The sequence below is a fragment of the Rhamphochromis sp. 'chilingali' genome (assembly GCF_963969265.1).
Source record: "Rhamphochromis sp. 'chilingali' genome assembly, chromosome: 9".
Lineage (NCBI taxonomy): Eukaryota > Metazoa > Chordata > Actinopteri > Cichliformes > Cichlidae > Rhamphochromis > Rhamphochromis sp. 'chilingali'.
Genome location: NC_137936.1, coordinates 18,211,659 through 18,236,909, shown reverse-complemented (window position 1 = coordinate 18,236,909; position 25,251 = coordinate 18,211,659). Strand labels below are relative to the sequence as shown.

The 25,251-nt window shown below is 39.7% G+C and overlaps 1 protein-coding gene across 5 annotated transcripts; it reads left to right on the top strand.

Moving 5' to 3' along the window:
* The first annotated feature begins 904 nt into the window (after positions 1-904).
* arhgef25b (Rho guanine nucleotide exchange factor (GEF) 25b) lies at positions 905-24,850 on the top strand. 5 transcript variants are annotated; one of them, XM_080890844.1, is made up of 17 exons: positions 905-1,203; positions 2,203-2,308; positions 13,066-13,388; positions 13,493-13,597; positions 19,166-19,287; positions 19,610-19,676; positions 19,815-19,918; positions 20,127-20,196; positions 20,815-20,904; positions 20,999-21,091; positions 21,816-21,866; positions 21,963-22,040; positions 22,130-22,321; positions 22,395-22,575; positions 22,666-22,871; positions 23,032-23,109; positions 24,740-24,850. In XM_080890844.1, the coding sequence occupies exons 1-17, from the start codon at positions 1,147-1,149 to the stop codon at positions 24,839-24,841; spliced, it is 2,025 nt and encodes a 674-aa protein (XP_080746970.1). In that variant the 5' UTR covers positions 905-1,146; the 3' UTR covers positions 24,842-24,850. The 5 variants fall into 5 exon arrangements, with proteins under 5 accessions (XP_080746970.1, XP_080746967.1, XP_080746966.1 ...); XM_080890841.1 differs by having other exon boundaries at positions 906-1,203; positions 13,069-13,388; positions 22,969-23,109; XM_080890840.1 differs by having other exon boundaries at positions 908-1,203; positions 22,969-23,109.
* The last annotated feature ends 401 nt before the right edge of the window (positions 24,851-25,251 follow it).

Below are 25,251 nucleotides of genomic sequence, written 5' to 3'. Positions count from 1 at the left end.
AACCTTCCCATTAGTAGATGAGCTGCTTTACCCCTGATCGGTCATAAGAATGAAGATAAACATGTGCACGAGTAGCTGTGGACAAACAAATATAATCCTTCATAATGTTTCTGTGAAATAAAAGATTATAGCTTTCTTCTCCTTCATATTTCAAATTATGAAGGAGAAAAAAAAGAGCAATCTCTACAGGGTCACCTAGAGGTCGATGTAGCTTACAGGAATACACTCCTCTTTTTGACCACCTTATAAAAATCTGGAAATAAGTAGCTACTACCATATAAAAGTTTTTTCAGTCTTCAAAATTATTTTTATTGGTGGACATCTTTAATTCATTTACGAGTATAAAATGTTAACAGTAAGCTGCTTTAATCCAAAGAATCTAATTAATTTGTTAAGACTAACTAGCAGAAAGTCAAATCCCATTAGACATGACCAGTGTGTTCGGAATAGATGGGACAGACTCCAAAACAAAGAAATTCCCAAACAGCTGCAGTTCAGGGATGGTATTTCTCAAATTTACCTTTTTGGTTGGTCACAGCAGAGTGAAAGTGATGACATCCTACATCTGTGATAGAAGTGTATGGGATATACAAACTTCATTGGCATGATTTAAATCTGTGGATTGTTTACATTCCAGGAATTACCTCAGAGCACAAACTGGAATAAAAGTGTTAAATCAAATCTGGTTTAAAAGAAAAGGCAGTAAGTCTGTGTTTCTTTATCATAATAATAATTATAATAATAAGACAGTTGAGGTTTTTAATAAACTATTCTGAGTATATTTTTTTGTTCTGGGAATGCAGTAACAGTCTGAAATTAGCCCAAGGAATCTGCTGGACATGGCAGGACCTGTCTGGATGGCTTGACCCTCTCTAATCCAGAGCGGCCTAAGGAGAAATCCCACTGAAATTGACCAGCTGTCCTCATCTTCCCGCAGGAGACCCGCTGCAAAGTTTAAGCTGTCTGCTTTTGTCTTTTTGTCAGGCAGGATGAGTTGGATGTTTCTCTGAAGCCTAAGCTTAACTTGTTTTCTACCTTTGATTAAAGTCCAAAACTTGGCGCACGGATGATTTAATGAGGGGAAAGAGTACAGCACCAAGTGAAGAAAGATGATGCAATGATAGAAGAAGCTCAAGAGGAAGAAAAATGAAGACTTTGGAAAAAGGGAGGAATGAAGAACTTCTGGAATACAAGCTTGATAAAGTGAGTACCCGTGTGACATAAAAGGAAATGGTCTCATATAAAATCTTATGTATATATCAGCATATTTTTGAACAAATGTTTAATTAGGTATTAATTTATGTCAAATATTATCCAGTATAATGGATGTTGAATTACATAACACAAGAAGACATCTCAATACAGGAAAATAAGTAATTTTTCAAAAACTGCAACTATTATTTGATTCAAATTATATATTTTTTGTTTTCAAATCTTGTTCTCTTTGCCATGTAGTCTTTAGATTTCTAATGCAAAGAATCACATAAATGTAATTTCTTCCAAAATCCATTAAAAGTGATTCCATTCTTGCTAATATGAGTGCAAACAAATTAACATTATTATTAAAATTATTATTACTATTTTGCCCTAAAATAGGGCTCATTTCAGTTTAATTTAATTCGTCATCTGTTATGGAAAACCAAATCCTGAGCCTTAGTCATTTAGCCAGCATGCAGACACGCGCTTCTTGCTGTTTTTATGGCCACACGTTCGAATTTGTCATAAATGCAAAGACAACAACATGCAGAGCAGTGTGGTTTCCTTAAAAAAATCTATTCAAATGAAATAAGCTGCATGTGATCTTTCTCACATGTCATGCAGTAAGACTTGTTGGGGTGGTGATCAGCAAATCTAGCTGCATTCTGCATTTTTGTTTTGTAGGCTAGAAGCTGACTATTAAGATTCAATTACCCTGGCTTAACTTGAGTGAACATCATTGACCCCAGGCTGTGATACCATCCACTCTCCTGATCGTTTTTGTTCTCTAAGAGAAATTCCACAGATAAGATAAGAACCCACTTAAGCTGAAGCAAAAATAAGAGAGACAGGGGGTGGAGGAGAGGTGAAACAGAGTGTTAGCCTGGTATAATTAGCTCTGTCTGGTAGGATCTACCTACCCCCCTAATCTATCACATATATATGTATCAAAATACAAATCCAATTCCCTTCACTGATCACTCGCTTGTCTTTTCCATGTATAAGATTTCAGACACCAGCAGGGAGAAAATGTTGTTGCATGGTCATAGCCGGGACATATGGACTCGGGAGAAGTGGGCCAGGAAGTCACCTGTGACCGCAGGTTGCAAAGGTACCGCAGTGTCATGTGCTCCTTTCTTTCCTCTCATCTGTCTGCCATTTTTGATCCATGATACTATACAGTGGTTGGGGAGTGACCACTGGTTGTACACGGCATTTAACGAGGAATTGTGGGATACTTTGAATTCAGGTAGTGTAGTGAAAGTGCTATAAAATGTCTATATAGTCAATACTTGCTATAAAGTGAGTAGTGAGTGATTTGCACACACTGTTTGCTGCTGGGTGCAACTCTTACATCACCCATAGTGGGGAGCTGTTTGACAGAAAAGCAACGCATGCACAAGAGTTAGAATTGACACACCAAAATAAACACCGAATGCAACCCCACATTATGTTATTCTGGTGATTAGATATTGACTGATTAGGCATGCGCAAGCTGACATACACATGCACGCACGGACTGTAATCCTAAATTGTGGCGGGATTAGTGCAGTTCAGCTCAGAGGGATCATCGTCTCAGCAGAGTTTTTAAAAGCTTAACTCGACGGCCGGCAGAACGAGAGCATTTTGACATTTTTGCAGCCGTAATTTCCCCCTCTGTGGACTGAGATGTCATCATTTGCACTGGTCATGTGTGAATGTTGGTTTGCATGTGTGTGTGAAACTGTGCAGTTTGCATATAGTAAAAAATGAAGCTGTGTCAAATTCTTCTATTCCTTTTTTCTCCCCCTTCTTCATTGACTTTGTCCACATTTGGGATCATGCGAGTTTACCCGTAAATCTTCTTGAGTCACCGCTGCGAGCACGGACAGCTGTGCTCGTAAGATCATCTCGTCAAGAATACTTAATCTTGGCTTTGAGATTGAATCGGTCCGCCTCCATCTAGCTACCTCGGTGGGCTGTGTGCAGGATATTTTCATATGTTGGCTTTTCCACGGCAGTGCTTTGGTATCGACGGGTGGCGAGCGGGGAAGAGTAGGCTGTCATACTGATTTGAGAGAATGGTTTAGTTAAAAGTTTTGAAAACATAAATCGTAGATTAAGCTGAGAGTGCGGGCCCATTTGAGTAACTGGGGGTGCTTTTTTTTTTATAGACTTTAAACGAAATTATGACTGCTTGTGGTATTTCTTTTCACACTTTCTCACTTTTTCCCCTCTACTCCTGAAATACACAAATGTGGGTCGTTGATGTGTTTCCAAATCTGCAGCTTGTTGTCTCTTAGTAGGTTGTGATGGCACACAATGTGTTCTCAGCTTTTATTACTTTAGCTGAGTGATTTGTTTTAACTAAGAGTCCACGGTCTGCAACCTTTGGAGTCAAGTGGTGTTGAATAGTAGAAGTAGAATAGTTTTTGTAATCTGGAAGTGGGGAACACCTGAGATTAATTGGTAACAAATTTGTAGCAAATAGTTGTCAACATCAAAATTATTCAAATAAGCACTTCTTCCTTTGAAAAACATGATTTATAGTGTACTTTCTTTCTTGCTAACCCAGCCCAGACCAAACGTGGACCAGTCAACAGGCAGGCATTGCCTAATGAAAATGACTGTTTGCCTGTTCAGTGGAAAAGTTCATGCTCGTTGTTATTCATGCCTGCTAATGGTAAGCAGAGAGCAAACACTGATAATAGAAGCTGATGAAGGAGGTGTGAAGCGAGAGTGGATCAGGAGGGGAGGGGAGAGGCTGAGAGGAGGGACTGGAAAACAGATGCTGGTGCAGCAGCACAGCATGCTCGCTACCATCCCTCCCTCATCAGGGCCCCTCCCCTTCCCTGCCCCTCTGTCGCTCCCTCACTTACTTTTGGTCCCTCTCATAATCTTTGCCCACTATCTCCCAGCGCAGAGAGGCTCATAAGCCGAAGCCCTCAACAGCCTCTCTGGTTTTCCTGCGATTTGCCATCAAATCATGGGATAGTGGTGGAGTTTTTTTCCCCATCAGGTGTTGTTGCTCGAATTTGGAATATGGCTGTGAAGCTCTGTGTACACTTTTCCTCTCTCCTGCGGGGATTACCACAGAAATAGTGTGTGTGCATGTGTGCATGTGCTTCTGTGTGTGTGTGTGTGCTCAGCACTATGCCTATTTCTGATGGTGTTGAATGGACCGGCAGAAGTGCATCACCATGAGAGGGAGTCACCATCACCGAGGGTGTGGGTGTCAGCACCTGTTTAGAAAACTACTCAGCAAATGTGGCTGCTGCTTTGTCAAAGCCAGAGGTACGTAGAAGTTTTACTGCAGGTTTATTCATCTGTTGTTGCGGTGTCTGCAAGATGTTGCAGAGTGTTCATATTTTGTAATATGAGGAGATGCATTCAGACTCTGTAGTTTCACTGCAAAGTAAGAGCTTTTATTCAGTTATACAATATAATAAAGACCATCGATCCTTCCTCATTTACTTTTGATTTTTAATCTTTTAATTATTTGCATGTATCTTTCATCTGTTCGGTTTCGGGTAATTATTAATATTTTCCATTTCATTGTACGGGAAAACAGGAAACAGGAAAGTTTCAGGTGAAAAGTTATGCAAACTTTTCAACCAAAAATCTCTTCCCTCGACTTCACCTGTTAGAAGATCATCATAATCCTATGGATGGAGGTAAACTGCCAAGAAGGATGTTTTTCAAAAAAATTATCTGAATGTTACCTGCTTTTGGGATACTGAGACATTCCAAAATCAGTTGAGAGACATAATCTCGTTAGCGTGTCCTTGGTCCACCCTGGGGTGGAACCTGAAACATCTCCCTAGGAGGCACCCTAGCCAGATGCCCAAACCACCTTAACTGGTTCATTTTGATTGAGCTGAGCTCCTCCGGAATGATTGAGTTCCTAAGCTATCTCCTGACCTTGGAAGAGCCCAGATGCCCTTCGAAGGATACTCATTTCTGCTGCTTGTATCCACGGTCTTATTCTTTTGGTGACTACCAACAGTTTGTTATCCAAAGGTCAGGGCAGGACTGTAGATCAATCAGTTAATAAGCAGCTTTCACTTCACACTCAGCTGTCTCTTCACCACAACGATTCCCTCACTTGTGACCACAAGATACTCTAACTCCTCCACTGGGGGTAGCAACTCATTCTCACTGAGAACCATGCCCTCTGTCTGGGAAGTCCTAATTCCCATCCCAGCCTCTTCACACATACAGTACATACACCCCAGTGTGAGCTGGAGGTCATTGGTCAGTGAAGCTAACATGACCATAGGGTAAACCCTTTGCCCCTAAAATGTCATGTCCATACAAATTATGAACAGAATCTCTGACAAAGGGAAAGCATTTAAAGTCCTACACAACTGGGAGCTAGTCTTAATCCTTGGAATCTGGACCAAGCTCTCACAACAGTTATTCATGGACCAAATAGCACAGAGATATGCCTTTTCCAAACCAATAAGTTTAAACTTTAAACCTTCTGACTCAAAGGTTCAGTTAACAGACTCCTCTATCCAGTAACATGGTAAAAACCTTCCTAGGCTGAGGACTGTGATCCCCTGAAGCTGGAACATACTCTGCAGCACCCTCGCTTAAAAAGGGGGACCACCTCTTCGGTCTGCTAACCATTGGCACTATTTCAGAACTCCATGCAGTATTGCAGCAGATACATCGAGATGCTTGAGGATGTCAGGGCATATCTTATCCAGTTTTTCATACTGTGACCATGCGCATGAAAAAATGATCAAGGTCTGGCTGTCCTAGTATATTTAGGAAGTCTTTAAAACTACTACCACTATAACTACTACGATTACTACTGCTACTAATAACAGCTGTTTACATTTTGTCTTAAATATTGTCCGAGTGCACTGTTAGTAAATGACGTCTGCTGGGCCCAGCCTTGCTGTGGTGTGAGGTGTGAGCTCCTGGATCAGGGCCATGTTCTCAGAATACCCCCACTATGTCATTTACTAGTCCATGGCTTGATTTAGGGATGAAGGTGACTTGGTTAGATTTAAGAAAGCATTGTGGTTTGTGTTAAAATATGGCCCTTTGCATCATTGGAACATTTGCAACATTAACCTTGCACACTGAACAATAACACGTAAGGGTACTCGATGCATTAAAATTTGATGCCAAGGGGTTCTGACTAAGTCCTTATTTCATTATGACATACCTGTGTTGTGTGGGTTGCTGTAGAAATTCCCTTGTTTTCTCGTTGGCTCAAATAATGAATCACTTCCACAAAAAGCCTTTGACAAACAAACTGCATTTCACTGGATTTCCTTATTTGTTTGATTAAGGATTAGTTTACTGAGATTAGGTGGATATGCCCATAGCCATGGCTAGAAAAGAAAAAAAATTCTCATCTGGTTGTTTCTCACGTTGGATGCATTTTTGAGTGCTGTTCTATGTAGAAAAAATCATTCCCCTAATACTGTGACACTGCCTCATAGCTAATGCGGCTGTAAATACACACATATTAAGACATGCACACACAAAGGCACATGCATAGACACAGAGCCATGTCCCACAACTGCAACCCTTAAATCCTCTGTTGTTCCAGTTGTTTCAGGAAGTGATTACAGGGCAGCTCTCCGCACTGTGGCAGACCCTGCAAACAGGCATGTAAAATGTGAAAATGAAAGCAGCGTTGCATTGCCTCACTTTCTCACCTCCTGATTTCCTTTGGGATACTCATCTTCTTAGTGATGTGATTCCCCCCCCCCCCTCCCCCGCCACCCCCCTCTAGACATTTCTAAAAATATCTGTTTTCTATTTGTGGATTAGTCATAGATGACACTAAAACACTAACTGCTTTTTAACATCTTTTTGCTCATGCCTTTTATTTATTCAGCATTTTTTTTCTTCTCATTTTATAGTGTTTATCTTGTTTGGTATGGAGATTTCTCCTTTATTTTACAAGACCTCCTTCTTCTCCTTCACTCTGTGATCCTACTCACTGATTGCTCATTTCATTTGGCACAATGTCCAAGTGCTATTTATAAAGACAGAGAAACACTTCCAGTTAAAGTATTTTTGGGTAACTTGCTTGGAAATCTACAGTTTTCGGTGTGTCACAAGACATTCTTTCACTGTGGCGCAGAAACTGCCTTGATTAATAGCCAATTAGCCAGTGTGTGTGACATCATCCTTGCCAGCATGTGTAGAAGTAAACCCGATGAGTAACAAGCATGAAAGTGTCTAGTTTCACAGATCACCTCCATATACAGGAGTTTACACACTCACTTAGCCATCTTACACTTTTTTGGGTAATGGTATGTTTCCTGCTGAACTAAATGTCTGATTTTAACCAGATTTACATCACAGCATAAAGTTAAACAGTACCTGCAGCAAGGGAAGGTTTCAGTCTTCTCTAAGACAAAGCAGTTTTATTTATAGTGCATATTTTACACAAACAATGCCCTAAAATCATGGAACAGGAAACACGGTTGTGATATATTTCTACATCAGTGTTTGTTGGGAACCATTAGCTACACGATGCAAACAATAATGTGTGCTTCTGGTATGTGCTCAATGGTCAATGTGATGCTTACTTTTTATCTTTTCACTCTAAACTCTGTCCTTAACCTTACCTACAATGAGGCAAGATGGCGTACGCTGTGTAGCTCGTGTATTTAGCAATAGACGTTAGCAGGAACAGTGTGTGTAAGTAACCAGTATGAGTAAAAGCGGGTTAGTTCAAAGTTATTTTTTATTCTTAGGTAATCCAAGCACTGAGGGGAACCCACAGTCTGTGTCTTAAATCATCACTTATTGCACTTCATGTGTACAATAAGTTAATATCTTGCTGTAAGACTTTATGCAGGAAGTTGTGTACGTGCTGCTGACACACTGTTTTGTTCCATTGTGGATCTTTCATGGTTTGATATTGTAGTGAACTTCCCATGCAGAATTAATTTACACTCATGTAAAATTAATGTAATTCAAAATTCAGTTCAATTCAAGTTTATTTTGTAGCAATCCATGAGGTGCTTTTTACTGTAAGGCAAAGACCCTACAGTGTTACCAACAGTCAGACCACCCTTTATGAGCAAGTGACAGTGGGAAGGAACATCTCCCTTTTAAGAGACTTCTGGCAGACTCAGGGAGGGGCAGCTGTTTGCTGTGGTTGGTTGGAGGGGTGACAGGAAAGAAAACAGCAGAGAGAGAGAGAGCAGAGGGAGACGGGACAAAACAAACCTTGTGGGGGAAAAATGCATGTAGTGACTCGCTGCTGTGGTGTATTAACACATAGGGAGGGAAAATGGTGAGTGGAGAAGAAGTGCTAAGAGGACCTGCAGCAGTCTGAGCCTATAAGAGCAGGATAACTAAAGGATGGCCTATGGTCACCTGATCCTGTTTCCTGGATGTCTGTTTCCTGAATCCAAACTGGGAGCTTGTTCCACAGGAGAGGGCCCTGATCGCTGAAGGCTCCGGCTCCGGCTCCCATCAACTTTTAGAAACTCTAGGAACCACAAGTAAACCAGCAGTCTGAGAGCAAAGTGATCAGTTTGTATAATATGGTACTATGAGGTCTTTATGAATTAAATAAACAGGGCTTTAAGTTGCGGCTCATGTCTAAACAGGTGTGTATTTTGTGCACAGGTAGGTCTCGATCAGATCCTGTTTAAATCTATTTTACTGGAATAAATAAATTAAATAAATGAAAGCGCATGTTGGCATCTGATTATTAGGAGAGATTTTCTATCAAATTATACAATCAATTTAATTTCCTGGATGGATAATACTTTATGATGTTAACTGTAACTTTAACTGTAATTAAGCGTTCAGTTATGTTGCAAAATGTTTAACATAATTTTTAAAGCATTAGAAAATTAGAATTAGATAATATGTACCGATTGCTGTCACTCACTGTGAGCCAGACATGGTACTAATTCAAAATATTTAAGTGAGTTATTTGAACACTCAGTTGCAAAAGTTATTCAGTTATTCTTTCTGTGCACACATCAAGGAAATGTGGTCAGTGCTGACACTGGTCAGGAGACTAACTATAAAACTAGAGAATGGGAGGACCTACACTTCTTTAAAGTGGAAAAACATCAAAGTAGCAAGTTAAATGCTCAAAAAAGGTCAATTGGCCTCCTTTTCCTTGATAACTGACTATGAATGACTCTCGATGTGATTCCAACTGGGGTAAGATTTGCTGACTCACTAGAAGCTTTAGAAATAATCCACAACTACCCAGATGGTCTACTCCAGTTCAGTGAGTCAGTTTCTGCCCTCACATATCAAACTCCATACTGTAGTAAAATGCACCAGAAAGGATTACTGTTGGAGTGAGTGACCCCTCCTTAATGTTTTGGTCTCATTTACTGTCATCTCCTTCCATCTGGGCATGGATGCAGAGAAAATTATCCTCTTCCAAACTCTCATCTATCCATGGATCTGTATGTTGTTGAGCATTTATGTTGTGAAACCACCTGAAAATAGTTGCTAATGTTACAGTTTAAATCAACAGGTTTTAAACTGAATATAAAACTATGTATTTAAAATAAAAATCTTATGTCTGTAATGTCTGAATGCGTGGATGCATTAGCAGCATGCATCCTTGCATGCACTTCAAACACTCCCTTAAGTCCTGATGGTGGTCCAGCTGTTGCTCTGTTGGAAAATGACACCTTACATAACAATTTTAAACAAACATGACCGGCTGAGTTGCTCAGCTCAGCGCTGATCTGGGTGTCAGAGAAGCCACTATGAATACTAAGAGTCATTTCAGGGTAAATGTTAGTGTATTTGCAGAAAAACGAGCAGTGATTTGTACATACCTCATTTTAACAGATGTTGGGGTGGTTGACAGCATTCATGAATGACCTTGATAGTTGTTTTTTTTTTTTATTTAAAAAAAAAAAGGAGACCAGATGGCAGTCTCTGCTCGGGGTTGTTTGTAGTGACTCGTTTGAATTTGTTCTGTACTTATTTGGATCACATAGTTGTTGAGATGCTGAATAAAGATGCTGCAGTCACTTAACTGATTGAAACATCTGCTTTGAAAATAAAAAAAATTAACTGAAAAAAACATCATTTTATACTGTGCGTGATTTTGGCTGTAGCACTCACCAGTGATGTGACTCTGCTGTGGTCCAGAGAACTAATATATGCATTCATTATCCTAACTTGTCATCTTAGTAGTTTCCAGCTGACAGTGGGCAACATGCATGGTACACCCGGACAGGGTCGACATCTGCGACAGTACTGATGAGAAAGGGACACAGAAAAGCATCCAACCCATGAAGGCACAGTGAAAATATGCAAGCGTCAGTCAGATTTGAACCCTGAACTTGCTTGCTTACCGCTGTTCCACAGTTTGTTTGTTTGTTTTTAACATAAAGAGAAGAACGTTATAAACCGAATTGTTAGTACTGGATAATGTCTTCTAGCTGTTTTACTTCTTGTTCTCACCTTCTCATGCATCTATTTTCTGTGTTCTTCATCCTCTAAATTCATCTTGTTTTGGATTCACCATTATTTCTTTTACATTTCCAGACTCTTCCATTATTTTTGGTCAGCATGTTCATTTAGAATATAAGCAAGCTGTTGACAAGTTCATCTCTGAACGTGTCAACAATCCCAAACTCTAAACAGACACAAACACCTCCCCTCTGTCTAAATCATCCCATTACAGAAATCGGCTTGTGTTATTCACTGCACGAATAAAGCAGCAGACAATTGTTTTAGTATATAATCTTACTTGAATGCAGCCTCCATTAAATGTATTGTTTTGTTTTGTAGGATATCTTCATGCCGGCTGAAAGCATCAGTCGGTATCACTAATCGTGCAAATATCATGAATAGTGCATTTAATATTTGTCTGTTTTTGTACACAGGGAACAGTTTTTTTCCAGTCTTTTTTAAAATAAAAGGAGTTAAAATGGAACAGGAAAAAAAAAATCCCACATGATTTAGTATTTTATTGTCAGTATGGTGTCTTGTTTAATGGCTGCATCAGGCAGTTTTGGCAAATGGCTGACCCAGTTTTCCACTGGCTTCTAGAAAGCTTGTTATTATGATTACAGCTTACATAAATGTGCTGACAGGGAAGAGTGGCTTCTGGGAAGAATCCAAAATGACAAAATGGGGCTCCTGAAAGATTTCATTTTGCTATGATCAGCAAAACAGAGTGAAATTTTAAGGTTGCAGCTCTTGATTAAAACCGTGTGGTTCACGATTTGATACCAGTTTCCACAGTGGAGAGACTTAAAGCTGGAAACAAGATCCAGCTGTGGTGTTAAATGGTGTCATCTCTGGTACTGGTCCAGGCTGAGCTGCTGACTGAGAACATTCAGTGCAAACATGATGATCTCAGTTGTGACTATTTTAAAATGCTTTAATTTGTGTTATCAGAAAGGTTTGATCCTATGAACATGATATATATCCGGGGGTCACTAGCTATATTTACCAGAAGAGTTCTGACATAGTTGCCACTTTATTTTTTTATTATTTTTTTTTAAAGAAAATGCTCTACAATGACAAGCTAAAACATTAGTTTTCCATGAAAATATTTAACTAACAATAAATAATATAACACGATATATAAACAAGTTCATTTGCTTCATAATGCCAACTTTAACTTTTTATACCTACTTTTTTAACTAAATGATGTGAATACTACTACACTACTACATCCCCAATTCCCCAAATTTGAGAAAAAAAAATGCAATCATTTGTAAATCTCATAAGTGGATATTTTATTCACAATAAAACATTTTTTCGAATTTGATGGAAGCAGCGCATCTTAAAGAAGTTGGGACAGGAGCAACAAAAGGCTGGAAAAGTTAGTGGCCCTCAAACAGCTCACAACAACTGGCAACAGATCAGTTTTGGGACTGGGTGTAACAAGAGCATCTTAGAGAGGCAGAGTTCCTCGGAAGTAAAGATGGGCAGAGATTCACCAATCAGCAAAAAACTGCAATCTACAAATGGATGAACAATTTCAAAATAATGCTCCTCAATGTAAACCGTAAACAGTACGTAATATCATTAAAAGATTCAGAGGGTTTGGAGAAATCTTTGTGTGCAAGAGACAAGGCAGAAAATCAGTATTGGATGTTGTGTATTTTGTTCTTGGGCAGCACTGCTTTAAAAACAGGCATGATTCTGTCATGGAAATCACTGCATGGGCTCAGGAACACTTCCACAAATCACCGTGCCATCCACAAATGCAGATTAAAGCTCTGTGATGCAAAGAAGAAGTCACATGTGAATATGATCCAGGAACATTGCTGGCTTTTCTGGGCCGAAGTTCGCTTAAAATTGCCTGAGGCTACAAGGTGGAAACTGTTCTGTGGTCAGACAAATCAAAATTTGAAATTCTGCTTGGAAAACATGAAACAGAAGAGAGCAAGACCATGAAAAGCTTCTGATAGTATCCATGGTTTGGCAGCTTACTTTTATTTGACATTTTACACAGTGCTCCAACTGTTTTCTGGTGCTGGGTTTGTATTTCCTTTAATGCATAACAAAATAAATCAAATTATATAGTGTTGAGTAAAAGAATGTTAAAATAGGAGAGATCTTTTAAAAAAATGATTATTATTTTACAAAAGTATTGCTTTAACTACATTTTCCTGTGAATTTGCATAACAAATGCACGCAAATCAACTTTTACTATAACATTTCCAGTTGAATTTATTTAGCCTTTCCTTGTGAGAACAGACCAGCTCTGGTATTTAAAATCATTTAGTGCCCGTAGGTACAGTAGCTGCAGCTACTGAAGTTACAGTGTGGGATAAAGACAGGAAATTGAACATTTTTGTGCAGAATTCTGTCTGCAACATTTGACCTATGAGGATATACCCTGCAATTAGCTCCTGGACTTTATTCATGTTCTCTTCCCCCCCTTCTTTCTTGCTCCTTTTGCAGCAGAGTCGTACTCTGTGGCAGGCAGTGATGGCAGTATCACTCCCTCAGTGGGCTCTGTGCCTCACCAGGCCTCAGGCGGCTCCAGTCCCTGCTCGCACTCCTCGTCTGGAGGCTCACGGCACCCTGTCACCACTCTGAAGAAATGGCTTACCAATCCCGTCCGCAAGCTGAGCTCTGATGCCAGAAGTGGAGCGGGGAAAGGCGAGAAGCAGATGTTTGGGTCAGATGGGAGGCAACCAATGTTGATCCTTTCCCACACTGAAACTCAGCAAAGGCCTATGGAAGTGCACAATAACTACACCATCCTCACCTCTGGAGACACAGTTAGTATTTAAGACAGACATATAAACTCATTTACGGTACTGAGATATGCTATATTAGTATAATGATATATTTATTCCTAATTACAGTTTATTTTTGTTGCCAGGAGTGGAAAGATGGCCTGTTGAATCCAGCAGTTCATTCTCCTTTACATCCAGCTTCTCCGAGCTACTTATCGGACCTCCTGCAAGGCAGAAACGCACAGAGTCTAGTAATGATGTTACGCCTAACCTGTCTTTACACACCTATAAATGCAACTGATTCAAAGCCTCTTTCTTTCTCAGCAGTTAAACACCATAAATAGGTCTCATAGAAGTCATAAAAGTAACTCTGCTAGAAGCACACTTTTAAAATTCATCCATATCAGACACAGGCAGTAAATGTTTCTTTTGCATGCTGTGAATACAACCTGGTACATTGATGCACATGAAGAAAAAAACAACTAACAATTTTGTTGTGTATTTGTGCAATAAATACTTGAAAGCGTAGTTATGATGGTTCTCAGAAGAAGCAAGACCCAAACATAGGACACACAAGACACAGGGAAAACTCAAAATCCAAGAAAACAAATCCTGAAATGGGCAGAAAAAAGGAAAAAAATCCCAAAAGTGATACACTGAGAAATCTAGGAACAAACATGCGCACAAAAGCTTGACTATTATCCAGACAAGTCAGTCTGGTAAGTGAAACGTGGACAGCTGATGGCATATATTCTCAGGGGACTGACTGACTAATTGAATGCAGGTTGTCCAGAAAAAAACAGAACAAAGGTTGGAAGTACAACTGAGAGGTCGTAACCAAGGATAACAAAATAAAACAGGAAATAACTCACACAGTAAGCACAGCAGGAATGCCAAAACATGACAATACTAATTCATTTATTATTCCACGAGTTATCAGCCCATCATCGTCATCTAAATGATCTGTGTCACTTGTGGGCAGTTAAGGACTGAACATTGATCCACAACATAACACATTAAATGATGACTACGTTAGAGGTATAATTGAATTCACACACAAACATACATGTGTGCATGAAGAGCTTTGTATTCCAACCCATATTTGGTGATTTAAAAATCGGAAGTATCAGTCAATATTTTTGAATCTTTCATACATAAAAAACAATGAGCTCATTTCTTTAACATGGTGGCTCTATATTGTAGTGGTTTATGTATTTGCAGAACAAGCAAAAGACCCCGGAAGTAGACATAAACTCTTATTTTCCTTGGGGATTGCAACAGGAAAGGTATCTGGTGTAAAATATATATACATTTTTACATTTTTGTTGTTAACGAGTCCTTACTAAAATAATGTGACAATGCAATTTAAAAAATAGTCTTGTTTAATTGTCACAACAAGTTTGAATTACTCATTTACAGTCTACAGCACACTCTCTGTTGCTGCTAATTATATTCACAGTATTCACTCACTATTTCTTAAGGGATTCGCTAACTTAGCTTGTAGCCAACTTGGTAGCTGCATGGCCCTCTTGCACCTTCCTTCTGTGTGTCAGATGTTTAGTTACTCCTCGGTGTCCTTTAGTAATAATGATACTTGTAATAAATGTAGCCTCTTTGCAGTTTTTTTTGCAGGTAGCTTAGCCCCGTTAGCTCTCAGAAGATGCTGTAGGTATTACGGTTACTGCACTGCAGTTGTTTGTATCATATCTATATAACAGATTCCAATTTGTTCATGTAAATGGAGAGTCCTCTTCATACACTGACGTTAATTACGGAGTTCCACAGGGTTCAGTGCTAGGACCAGTTCTGTTTACATTATACATGCTTCCCTTAGGCAGTATCATCAGAAGGCATAGCATACATTTTCACTGCTACGCAGATGACACACACCAATTAGTTAAACTGCAGAAATGTCTTAAAGCAGGGGTGTCAAACTCAAATACACAGTGGGCCAAAATTCAAAACTGAAACAAAGTCGCGGGCTAACGTTAATATTTATTGAAATATATTTAATCCTCCAGATATAAGAATGAATCTTTTCTTATGGACTCAAACACGTTTTGCTGTAAAACTGAATATGGAACAAGCAAAGCTTAATACTAAACAATATATATATTAGCTGTATAATACCAGTAGGCCAGCTCTAATAGTAATTTGGTATGGCTTCGCGGGCCAAATGTAATTAGGCTGCGGGCCAAATTTGGCCCACGGGTCAGAGTTTGACACCTATGTCTTAAAGACATAAAGACCTGGATGGCCTCAAATGTTCTGCTTCTAAATTCAGATAAAACTGAGGTTATTGTACTCGGCCCTGAAAATCCTAGAAATGCTGTTTCTACTCAGATACTTACTCAGGATGGCATTACCCTGGCCTCCAGCAACATTGTGGGGAATCTTGGAGTCATTTCTGACCAGGATATCTCCTTCAGACTGCAGGTTTACTTGTGGCTCCTAAATAATTTAAAAGCAGAATGGGAGGCAGAGCCTTCAGTTTTCGGGCCTCTCTTCTGTGGAACCGGCTTCCAGTTTGGATTCAGGAGATAGACACACTCTCTACTTTTAAGATTAGGCTTAAAATTTTTCTTTTTAATAAAGTATATAGTTAGGGCTGGATCCGGTGACCCTGAATCCTTCTTTAGTTACGCTGCAATAGGTCTAGGCTGCTGGGGGATTCCCATGATGCATTGAGTCTTCTTCAGTCACCTTTTTCACTCACTATGTTTATACACCTCTCTTCATCTATTTTTTTTTTGTTATTATTAATCTCTGGCCCTTTTCCACAGCATGTCTTTGTCCTGTCATCATTTACTCACGCCAACCAGTTGCATCAGATGGCTGCCCCTTTCTCAGCCTGGTTCTGCCGGAGGTTTCTTCCTGTTAAAAGGGAGTTTTTCCTTCCCACTGTCGCCAAAGTGCTTGCTCATAGGGGGTCATATGATTGTTGGGGTTTTCTCTTATTTCTTTGTACTGCTGTAGGGTGTTTACCTTACAACATGCAATGCCTTGAAGCAACTGTTGTTGTGATTTGGCACTATACAAAAGTTGAATTGAAATTCAATTAAAAGCTGGAATACACCCTTGACATGCCACCAGTCTGTAGTGGGGGGCTAGACATAGCTCTATAGAGTATCATTCAGATTTATCTTATGTTAGCTCCCTGATTAAAATGTAAGTTCTTAAAGTAATGGTTCTCCTCTGTTAGAGACTCTGCATGTGCCTCTCTTTCCTGCTCTCAGGCTGTGTGTCAGACTGTTGAGAAAGCCTAACAGAAAACAGCTTTTAGCCAGAATATGAGAACTGAACAACAGGAGTACACCTGCCAAGTGTTAAGAAGATCAGATGAAAGATTCTTGAGAAACACACACTCATATGCACACTCCAAGAGCCCTTCGTTTATTTTTTTTCCTCTGTGTATGTTACTAATTAAAGTATTTTGACTCTCGGACTGCAATTTGACAATCAAAAGAAAAAACAAGCAAAAAAAAAACAAAACTACCTAGATTAAGCATCAACAGACCTGTAACATAGCTGGGTATAAAAATAGCATCTTAAAGACGCAGTGGGTCACCAATTTGCAAAAACGTGTGGAAAAATTTCAGAATAATGTTCCTCAATGTAAAATTGTAAAGACTTATTGTAAAGAGATGAAATATGTCATCGTCTACAGTCCATAATATCATCAAAGGGTCACGGGACAAATCAGAATTGTGTGTACTATATGAAAGATAGGCATGATTCTGTCATGGAAATTACTGCATGGGTCAGGAACACTTCTAGAAAACATTGTCTGTGAACACAATCTGACTTGCCATGGATGGATTCAGTTTAAAGCTCTATCATGCAAAATCAAATCAATAGAAACTCCGCTGCCTCTTCTGGGCCATAAAAAACATTTTATTAGACAGATTTTAAGGCAAATGTTTGATTTGTGAATTAAACAATTAATTGGGCAATTTGTTGGTTAAGAATATATTTTAAAAACACAAAAAACAGTAAAGTCCTCTGCACTTTCCCACAGATTTTCCATGGAGTGTCTCTTGTTATTAAATCTTCTGATAATGTAATGCAGAGCTTGTAGCAGATAATGAATAACTTAAAGCATAATTACACTTACACTGCACATGTCTCCATCTACATCCTGCCCATATAAAAGCACTCCTATTCATATACACCACCTGACCTTTGTGCATTATGACTCAATTTTGCTGCATTTTTCATGTGCACGCTCACACACAAATAAATATATAAAAGCACCGACAATATTTCTCAGAAACCCTACACTGTACTGAGTAATCTTTGAGAGGGAGTGGAGTAGATTGAATCCTGTGGGCTTTCGTTGATCGCATCTGGAAGTAATTAAGTAAAGAAAACAGCCTTTAACAGGGTTAGGGTTGAGGTCGGAGTGCATGCCAAAATTAGAAGAAGAGCCTCAAAGGCAAGGTGAGAAACAGGTCTGTGGATGTTGGACAGTTCTCCAAAGATGACAGAGTAAAGTTTTGTAAGCTTTGCAAAGGTGATAAGAGGAATTTTTAAATGATTAAATTAATCCTTTAACTCATAAAGCACATTATTTTTCTTAATAAATGATTGCTCTCACTTTTAGCCTTTTTTTAACTCATGGCCCTGCAGAAAAATGTCATTGCTTAGATACCTGTAGCTTCATATTTATTTTCAGTTATTAACTGTTTACTCTGCTGCTGCCTGGGTTACTATAAACAGTCTTACTGTCCCTTTAAAAGAGTAGTTTAATAGTTTGGAAAATATATTGGATACATGGTTTGTATGGTCAGTATAACAAACATCCAAAAGGCAGTTAGCCTGGCGCAGAGACTAGTAACAACCACTAATCACCAGCATGTATGAGCAGCTCCATAAATTTGTTTGCACGCAAAAAGTCTGGACACTGTCAGGTGAATCGGGCCAGGATACTATGGAAAGTTGGGATGTTGTGTAATACATTGTCTAAAGTAGTAGTGCTTTGTACATGTGCTACTTGTACTTGCTGCTTTTTCTTTCAGTAATTTGAATAAATTAGAAAATTAAACTGTTTGCTGGAGAAGCCGCTGAGCTGCTCCCTGATCTCAGAGCATTACCAGTTATCTGACAGCACAACAGCAAGTCATTGCAGAACAGAGCATCCCTGCAAACCAGTTGAGCTCCACACATTTGAATCATTCTCCAAATATAAAATGTACATTTGATCTACTTGACAACATGTTCTGATTCTGCAATAGGCTCTTGTTCACTGAGGCAAAAGATAAAAATTAGGATTCCAGTTAAATTCACATTAGATTACAGTGCTTTTAGGTGAAGAGTGATGTTTGTTACTTAACAGCTTTCTGTGCATTTTTCAGTTAGCAGGCTCTCAGTTACAGTATATGACTTGACAAACTGCTCATTATTAACCTTGCTGTCTGCCCAACACTCTCCTCAGCAGCACAGAAAATGTGCTTATTATTCTCAGGTTACTCAAAATTGCCCCACTGATGTGTTTCCCGCGGCGATTACTAACTGCTATACAAATAAACTTGCCTTGGATGTGCCGTGCATGAAGCCTAATGATTTTAGTGTGTGTGAATGGATTGCTCCACAGCACTGTGTTGCAGTGGGGGAAGAAGTAACAGAATTTTTAACTAGCATACAGATTAAAATACTGCTGTATCTACAATACTACTTGAATAAAAGTACCTAGAGTTACTTTTCTACTCTTTATTTCACAGTCATCCAGAGCTCTTTAACCAACTGACCTCTCTGATTGAATGTAATACTGTATGTTACAGAAATGCCAAAAGATGTAATGTTTTCCTTTTGTGTTTTAGAGTCAAAGCATCAACACTCTGCAACGGGAGGACAGCTGTACTGTAACCGATGACTCAACCAGCCAGTGTTCTGGTACAGTGGACAGTGAAGAAGAGAGAAACATTGCTTTAGAGAAGAGCATGTAAGTCTAAAGCATTATACCAAATACTGTAACTTCTCTAACTTCTTTATCCCCTCAGGATTGCTGAGGTCCATGGACCAGCTGCTCCTGGCAGTTCCAAAAGCCCCTTTGAAAACCACGGGCAATTGTCCGATTTCAATTATTTCCCCCAAATTGTGGAATGATCCCCTTGCTCTTTTATCATTTTTCCCTTTTATAGATAAAGGCTATGTGTTTGCCCTTGTTTCATGCCTTTATGCTGAGAGAACTGTGACTAACTATGATTGATATTTCGCACAGAGCCCTGAGATCATCATCATGTTTTTTAATGTTTGTCTTTCAGATACGTGCTAACAGAGCTGATAGAGACAGAAAGGCTATATGTTGAAGATCTTGGACTTATAGTGCAGGTATGCCTCACCTCAAATGATCTACTTATTTGTATTTATATAAGAAACACCTGACATTGCTTAATTTGTACCAAAAGCAAAGGAGTTTATTTCCCGTATAGAAATAAGCAACTTAGATACATGTTTGTGTTTATACAGGGTTACATGGCCACCATGGGTAATCAGGGCGTTCCTGAGGACTTGAGAGGAAAGGACAGGATTGTGTTTGGAAATATCCACCAGATCTATGACTGGCATAAGGAGTGAGTCAGAATGTCTCCCCCCTGAGTTCCTCTGAATATGAACATCTCTTATGTTTAACAAGTTTTCCCCCTAAACTTCTCATGTTTCATAGCTGTTAAGCATGTGTCATACCCCCTGCTGCTGTTTGTTTCCTGCCTCTGAGTACGTGTGTGTGTGTTTGGCTGGTTGGCTGCTTTTGCCTGACCTTCTGTGCTTCGTGTCACACAGTTATTTCCTGGGAGAGCTGGAGAAATGTGTGGGTGATCCAGACAGCCTGGCCCGGCTCTTCATCAAACATGTGAGCCTAAAGATCAGTGAGAGACTAGTGTCCTTTTTTTTTCTCAGTCTGAACATTTAGTCATCACAGTCCCCAGTGATGTAATGCCTCGGCCTGCTGCTGTGCAGATGTGTTTTCTTTTTGTAGATCAGCTGACTGCAGGTGCAGCTGGTAAATAACAGGCAGCAATCAGTGTCGAAGACGCTTCCACTGAGACCCTGCTGTTTGTAAAAAGGAGCTGAATCTACACCTCTCTGAGCTCTATTAAATTTTTTTGTTGTTTTTACTCTAAACTTCAGAAGATTTGATGATCATCATTGCAAACGGCAACATTAAACACAAAGAAAGCAACTTTTATTTTGTGTTTTGATGTAAAACATCAAAATGTGGAGAAACTGGAAGGGTGTGGAAAACGATTATTGGCACTTTACAGTCGAGCATCCGTATCGCTGTGCTACAGCAGGAATATAAACAGAATAAACTCATAATTTTGATTTGATTTTCGATCCAAACATCTTTATTTCTTTAAGTTTCTGCAGCATGTCTAATTCAGCTTTGGACACTAAGGTGTAATTCTTACCCTGCTCATTGCTCCACACTTATTTGTAATAATTTCCATTATCCCTCTTCCACTTCCAGGAGCGGCGTCTTCACATGTATGTGGTTTACTGTCAGAACAAACCCAAGTCCGAGCACATTGTCTCTGAATACATCGAGACATACTTTGAGGTGAGAGCCCAATGGTCTCTGTCCGCAGAGATGACTTTTTCAGCCTAAAAAACCCTTGTTTTTCACATTTCTTTCCATTTTTGTCTTCTGACAGGATCTCAGACAACAGCTGGGTCACAGGCTGCAGCTCAATGACCTGCTTATCAAACCTGTTCAGAGGATCATGAAGTATCAGCTACTGTTGAAGGTTTGCTACTTAAAAAGATGACCTATTCACTTGCATGGCACCTGCTACATGTTAATATTAAAATAATCTGTCATTCGTTTGATTCAGGAAACATCAAAATGATCAAAATATTAAATAGTAAAAGGGTTAATTTACTTAAATTAAAACGTTCACAACTGAAAATTGTGAGTAGGCTCTCAGCAACCTTGCATACAACTAGCGGGTAACCAGTTGAGTCACGTTCTCTATTGCAGAAAGATGTCTTGCGAACGAGTTGTACTCAGGCTCATGCTGATTGCAACTTATTGAAAATCCATTTGCTTTTATAAATTAGAGGGCAGCTATTTAAAAACCTTCTCCAATCTGTCTGAGAGTGGTTGCAGAGGGAGATTAAGATTATTTTGAGACAGTTTCCTTCAATCCAGGTGACCTGTGCGTTCACTTTGCACAGGTCCAGGTGACCTGTGCGTTCACTTTGCACAGGTCCAGGTGACCTGTGCAAAGTGAATGCAAAAGGTTCGGCAACTGGTTGCAAACAGCTGTCACCCAGTTTTTTGCAACCGGTTGCCAAATATGAAAATTTAAATTCAGCCACTGATTTTGATCCTAGTCACAAGGAGGTTTTTATTATACTGCACCATTATAAGTCCTTATTTCCTTACTTTATGTTACAGTTTTCTATTCGAGTTGTTTCAGTTTATTTTATGAAAATTAAAATAAATCTCTTATTGACTGGCACCTTCAGGACTTCTTGAAGTATTACAGCAAAGCTGGGAAGGATGTGGAGGAGCTGCAGGTACGAGCTCATTATGAAATGGAAACTCCAATAAAATGCTTTATCATTTCAATCGCACACTAAAATTATGTTTTCACTGCTATCCATCTGACTCAGAGAGCAGTGGAGGTTATGTGTTTTGTGCCAAAACGATGTAATGATATGATGAATGTGGGAAGGCTCCAAGGTTTTGAGGTAAGATCCGCCGTTTTTTAAAAAATAAGACGCATATCCGGGATGACTTGTGTTCTTTGACAATGGTATATGATATATGTACTGCTCAGGGGAAAATCACGGCTCAGGGGAAGCTGCTCCAGCAGGATACCTTCTCCGTCAGCGAGCAGGAAAGTGGCTTCCTGTCCAAAGCGAGGGAGAGGCGGGTCTTCCTGTTTGAGCAGCTGGTCATCTTCAGTGAGCCAATTGATAAGAAAAAGGGTTTCCCTTTGCCGGGGTACACCTTTAGAAACAGCATCAAGGTGAGATTATATTTGAGTGCTGAGTGTTGAGTGCTTTTGTTAATGTTCAAAATGAGCATGTTGTGTTTTGCAGGTAAGCTGCCTTGGTGTGGAGGAGCACTCTGAAGAAGATCCCTGCTGTCTGGTCCTGACTTCTCGAGGCACTGACGGCAGTGTGACGCGCTTCATCATGCAGGCATCATCTCCGGATATACAGCAGGCTTGGCACAGTGATGTGGTCCAGATATTAGAGACTCAGAGGAACTTCCTTAATGGTACCGGAGCTCAGTCTTTCTTCTATACGACTGTTGATTTAAGAGTTTGGTCTGTCTGAATAATGCAACATATCTTCCTGTCTGCTGCAGCTCTTCAATCTCCGATAGAATACCAACGGAGGGAAAGTAAGTCAAACAGCCTGGGCAGGAACACAAAGTCTCCATCTACATCAGCATCTGGCCTGTGGCCTCACACCTCAGCATCCGTGGACAGGCGTCAGCAGCCCTGTTTTCTGTCTTATAACACCTCCTTGCCCTCTATGCATTCATCCCAGCACAGCCCGGCCTCGCAAACGGTGCGTGTGAAACAGCAGTGCTCACCATCATATTTATGCACAAACATGCATCTGTATTTTTCTCACGATTTAACTTTGACTTCTTTGTCTCTTTAAGGTGTCTAACCCTTGCGTGGTAACAGTTTGTGCAGCTCATCCCTCACTTTCCTCCCCCATGCAGCTCAGTCTGTGCTCAGAGGTGAGACGTGACTGTGGCACATCCAATGGCCTGGCTCCCTGCAGCTATCACAGCCTGCAGGTAAATAATACACAACACTGACTGACCTCAGTTATTTAACAGATGAGGCATCTGCCATGCTGATAATTTATTCTTCCTGAAAGAAAATACAGTAAAAGTTGTTTACGGTCTATAGTTATGCACTGGTGTCATCAATGAACATTTAAAGTGTCTATTTGAACCCAAATTATCTGTATAGGTAGAAATTCACATTTAACGATTACATTTGCAGGCAGCCAATTGAGTCGGGTCCCTTTGAGCTGTGGTCATTGGTCAAAGACTCATTCAGACTGATGGCAAAATGTCACAAGTCTGTCTGCATTTATAAATTAGCAGGTTTTTTTTGCAAAATTTCAACAATGTCTCTAAGAGTGATTGCAGTCCGTCCAAGTCAGACTGCAACTGTTTGCAGAAAGATCCAATCAGTCGTCTGGACAATTGCCCTGTCATCAAAGGGATGGTGAATGTGCACAACCATCAAGCTCTGGGCAGCCATTTAGTCAACACTAGTTGCAGTCGGCTGCAGAATGTGATATAATTCAATGCAGTCAGCATTTCTAAATAAAATAAAGTGATGTAGATCAGCTCTGTGGAGCTGGTCTGTGTGCGTGGACTGAGGCTGTTTGTTGTGGCGATCACTGATGGTGATGGGAAATGACTCTCTGTATGCCTTTGTGAAAATATCCTGTTGTTGTTACTGCATGGATTTACAAACCTGGTTGACCTAACCTGCAGCCAGTTTATGGAAAACCCGTTGACCTGCTCTTTTATCTCATTCATTCAGACTTCCACCAAGAGGAGGAAGCAGTTTGATTACAATACTTATTAGACGTGCTGATCTGGCCTGATTCCACAAAGTTGTTCTTGTCCTCTTGGCTTGCTCTTTGTGTTTTGGATCAGCTGTGTTTCTATTGTGCTTTAAATGCACAAGAAAATAAAATAAAAGTTTCCTATCTACCTTTTCACACAGCCTTTATCACACATGTCATGCATGATTCCTGACTCCGTGCCATTTTTATGTAACAGCTTCTTAATTACATTTATGTAAAGAAAGTCACTGAGTACCGGTTCATTTTTCATTACTGATGAAGTAACTGCACATAACTTTTGCAGCCCTATTCTCCTAGATCCAGGCTAAAAGAGCAGAGGTGACAGGGCCTTCATAATCGGTGCAACAACTGACCTTTTCACATATGATTTACCTAATGACTAAAAAACCCCTATTTGTTCTTGCTTGCTTTGAGTTCTACTTGAGCAGGGTTTCCTGGCTTTTTATTATGCAAGCATAGCCTTATTTACTTCTCGTATTACTTTAATTGATTAAAGTTTCTATTTTTAAAATGTATGTTTATAGTTTTTTTTGTGCATACTGTATTAAATAATTTAACAATTTTTGTTTAAATTACCTCAAATTTACCTCAAGTGGTGAAAACAAATCACTTTATTCTGCAAATGCTAATATTACAGCCTTAACAGCACAATTCTTTTATCTCCGTGTTATTTTTAAAGTTTGCCTTTTCAGTCTTATTTTGCAAATGTACTAAATTACACTGATGCCAGAATCAATCACCTGATTAACAGGAAGCCTTTGAAAATCTGCAGTGTGTCTTTGCTTCAAATGCCAGTGTAAAAATTGCCTATTTCCTCTCAGGGTGTGCCCGCCAGTTTCCAGACGATCACATTTAAGGACGCTGGGACTTATTCAGCGCATCAACTAAATAACTTGGATCAGCTCAAGGAGAGCGAGCAATAATGCGCTGCAGTGTCTGGAGCTGGAGTACCTCGACTAGGTCTGACTGCCAGGACACTTTGTTCCACTCATGTACACAAGCTGTCCGAGTCTGCGCGTCTCTGTTTTCACATATTGTCTCATATTTCCTTTAGGCTTATGATGTGGGGACTATTCTAGTGAAGTTACTTTGGTGTGACTGTATTCATTTGAGTGCATCTGCATATACATTACCAATCAGCTATAACATTAAAAACAAGATGAACCGAACAATTCCGATCATCTCTTGCAATGCAAAAACCTGCTGCGAAGCCTTAGGTGCTGCCATTCATCTGGATGTTTCTTCCACCTTATTAGCGAAGCAGCCTCTTCCAGCTGGACAGTGCACAATACGCACTGCAAAAACTGGACGTAAAGTCAGATTTGTTGATTTG

Coding starts and splice junctions, on each gene's coding strand:
- arhgef25b (XM_080890840.1), top strand. CDS start 1,147: ATGAAGACTTTGGAAAAAGGGAGGAATGAAGAACTTCTGGAATACAAG. Junction 13,598..19,165: donor GCAGAAACGCACAGAGTCTA/GTAATGATGTTA, acceptor TTTGTGTTTTAG/AGTCAAAGCATCAACACTCT. Junction 23,110..24,739: donor GCAGCTATCACAGCCTGCAG/GTAAATAATACA, acceptor ATTTCCTCTCAG/GGTGTGCCCGCCAGTTTCCA.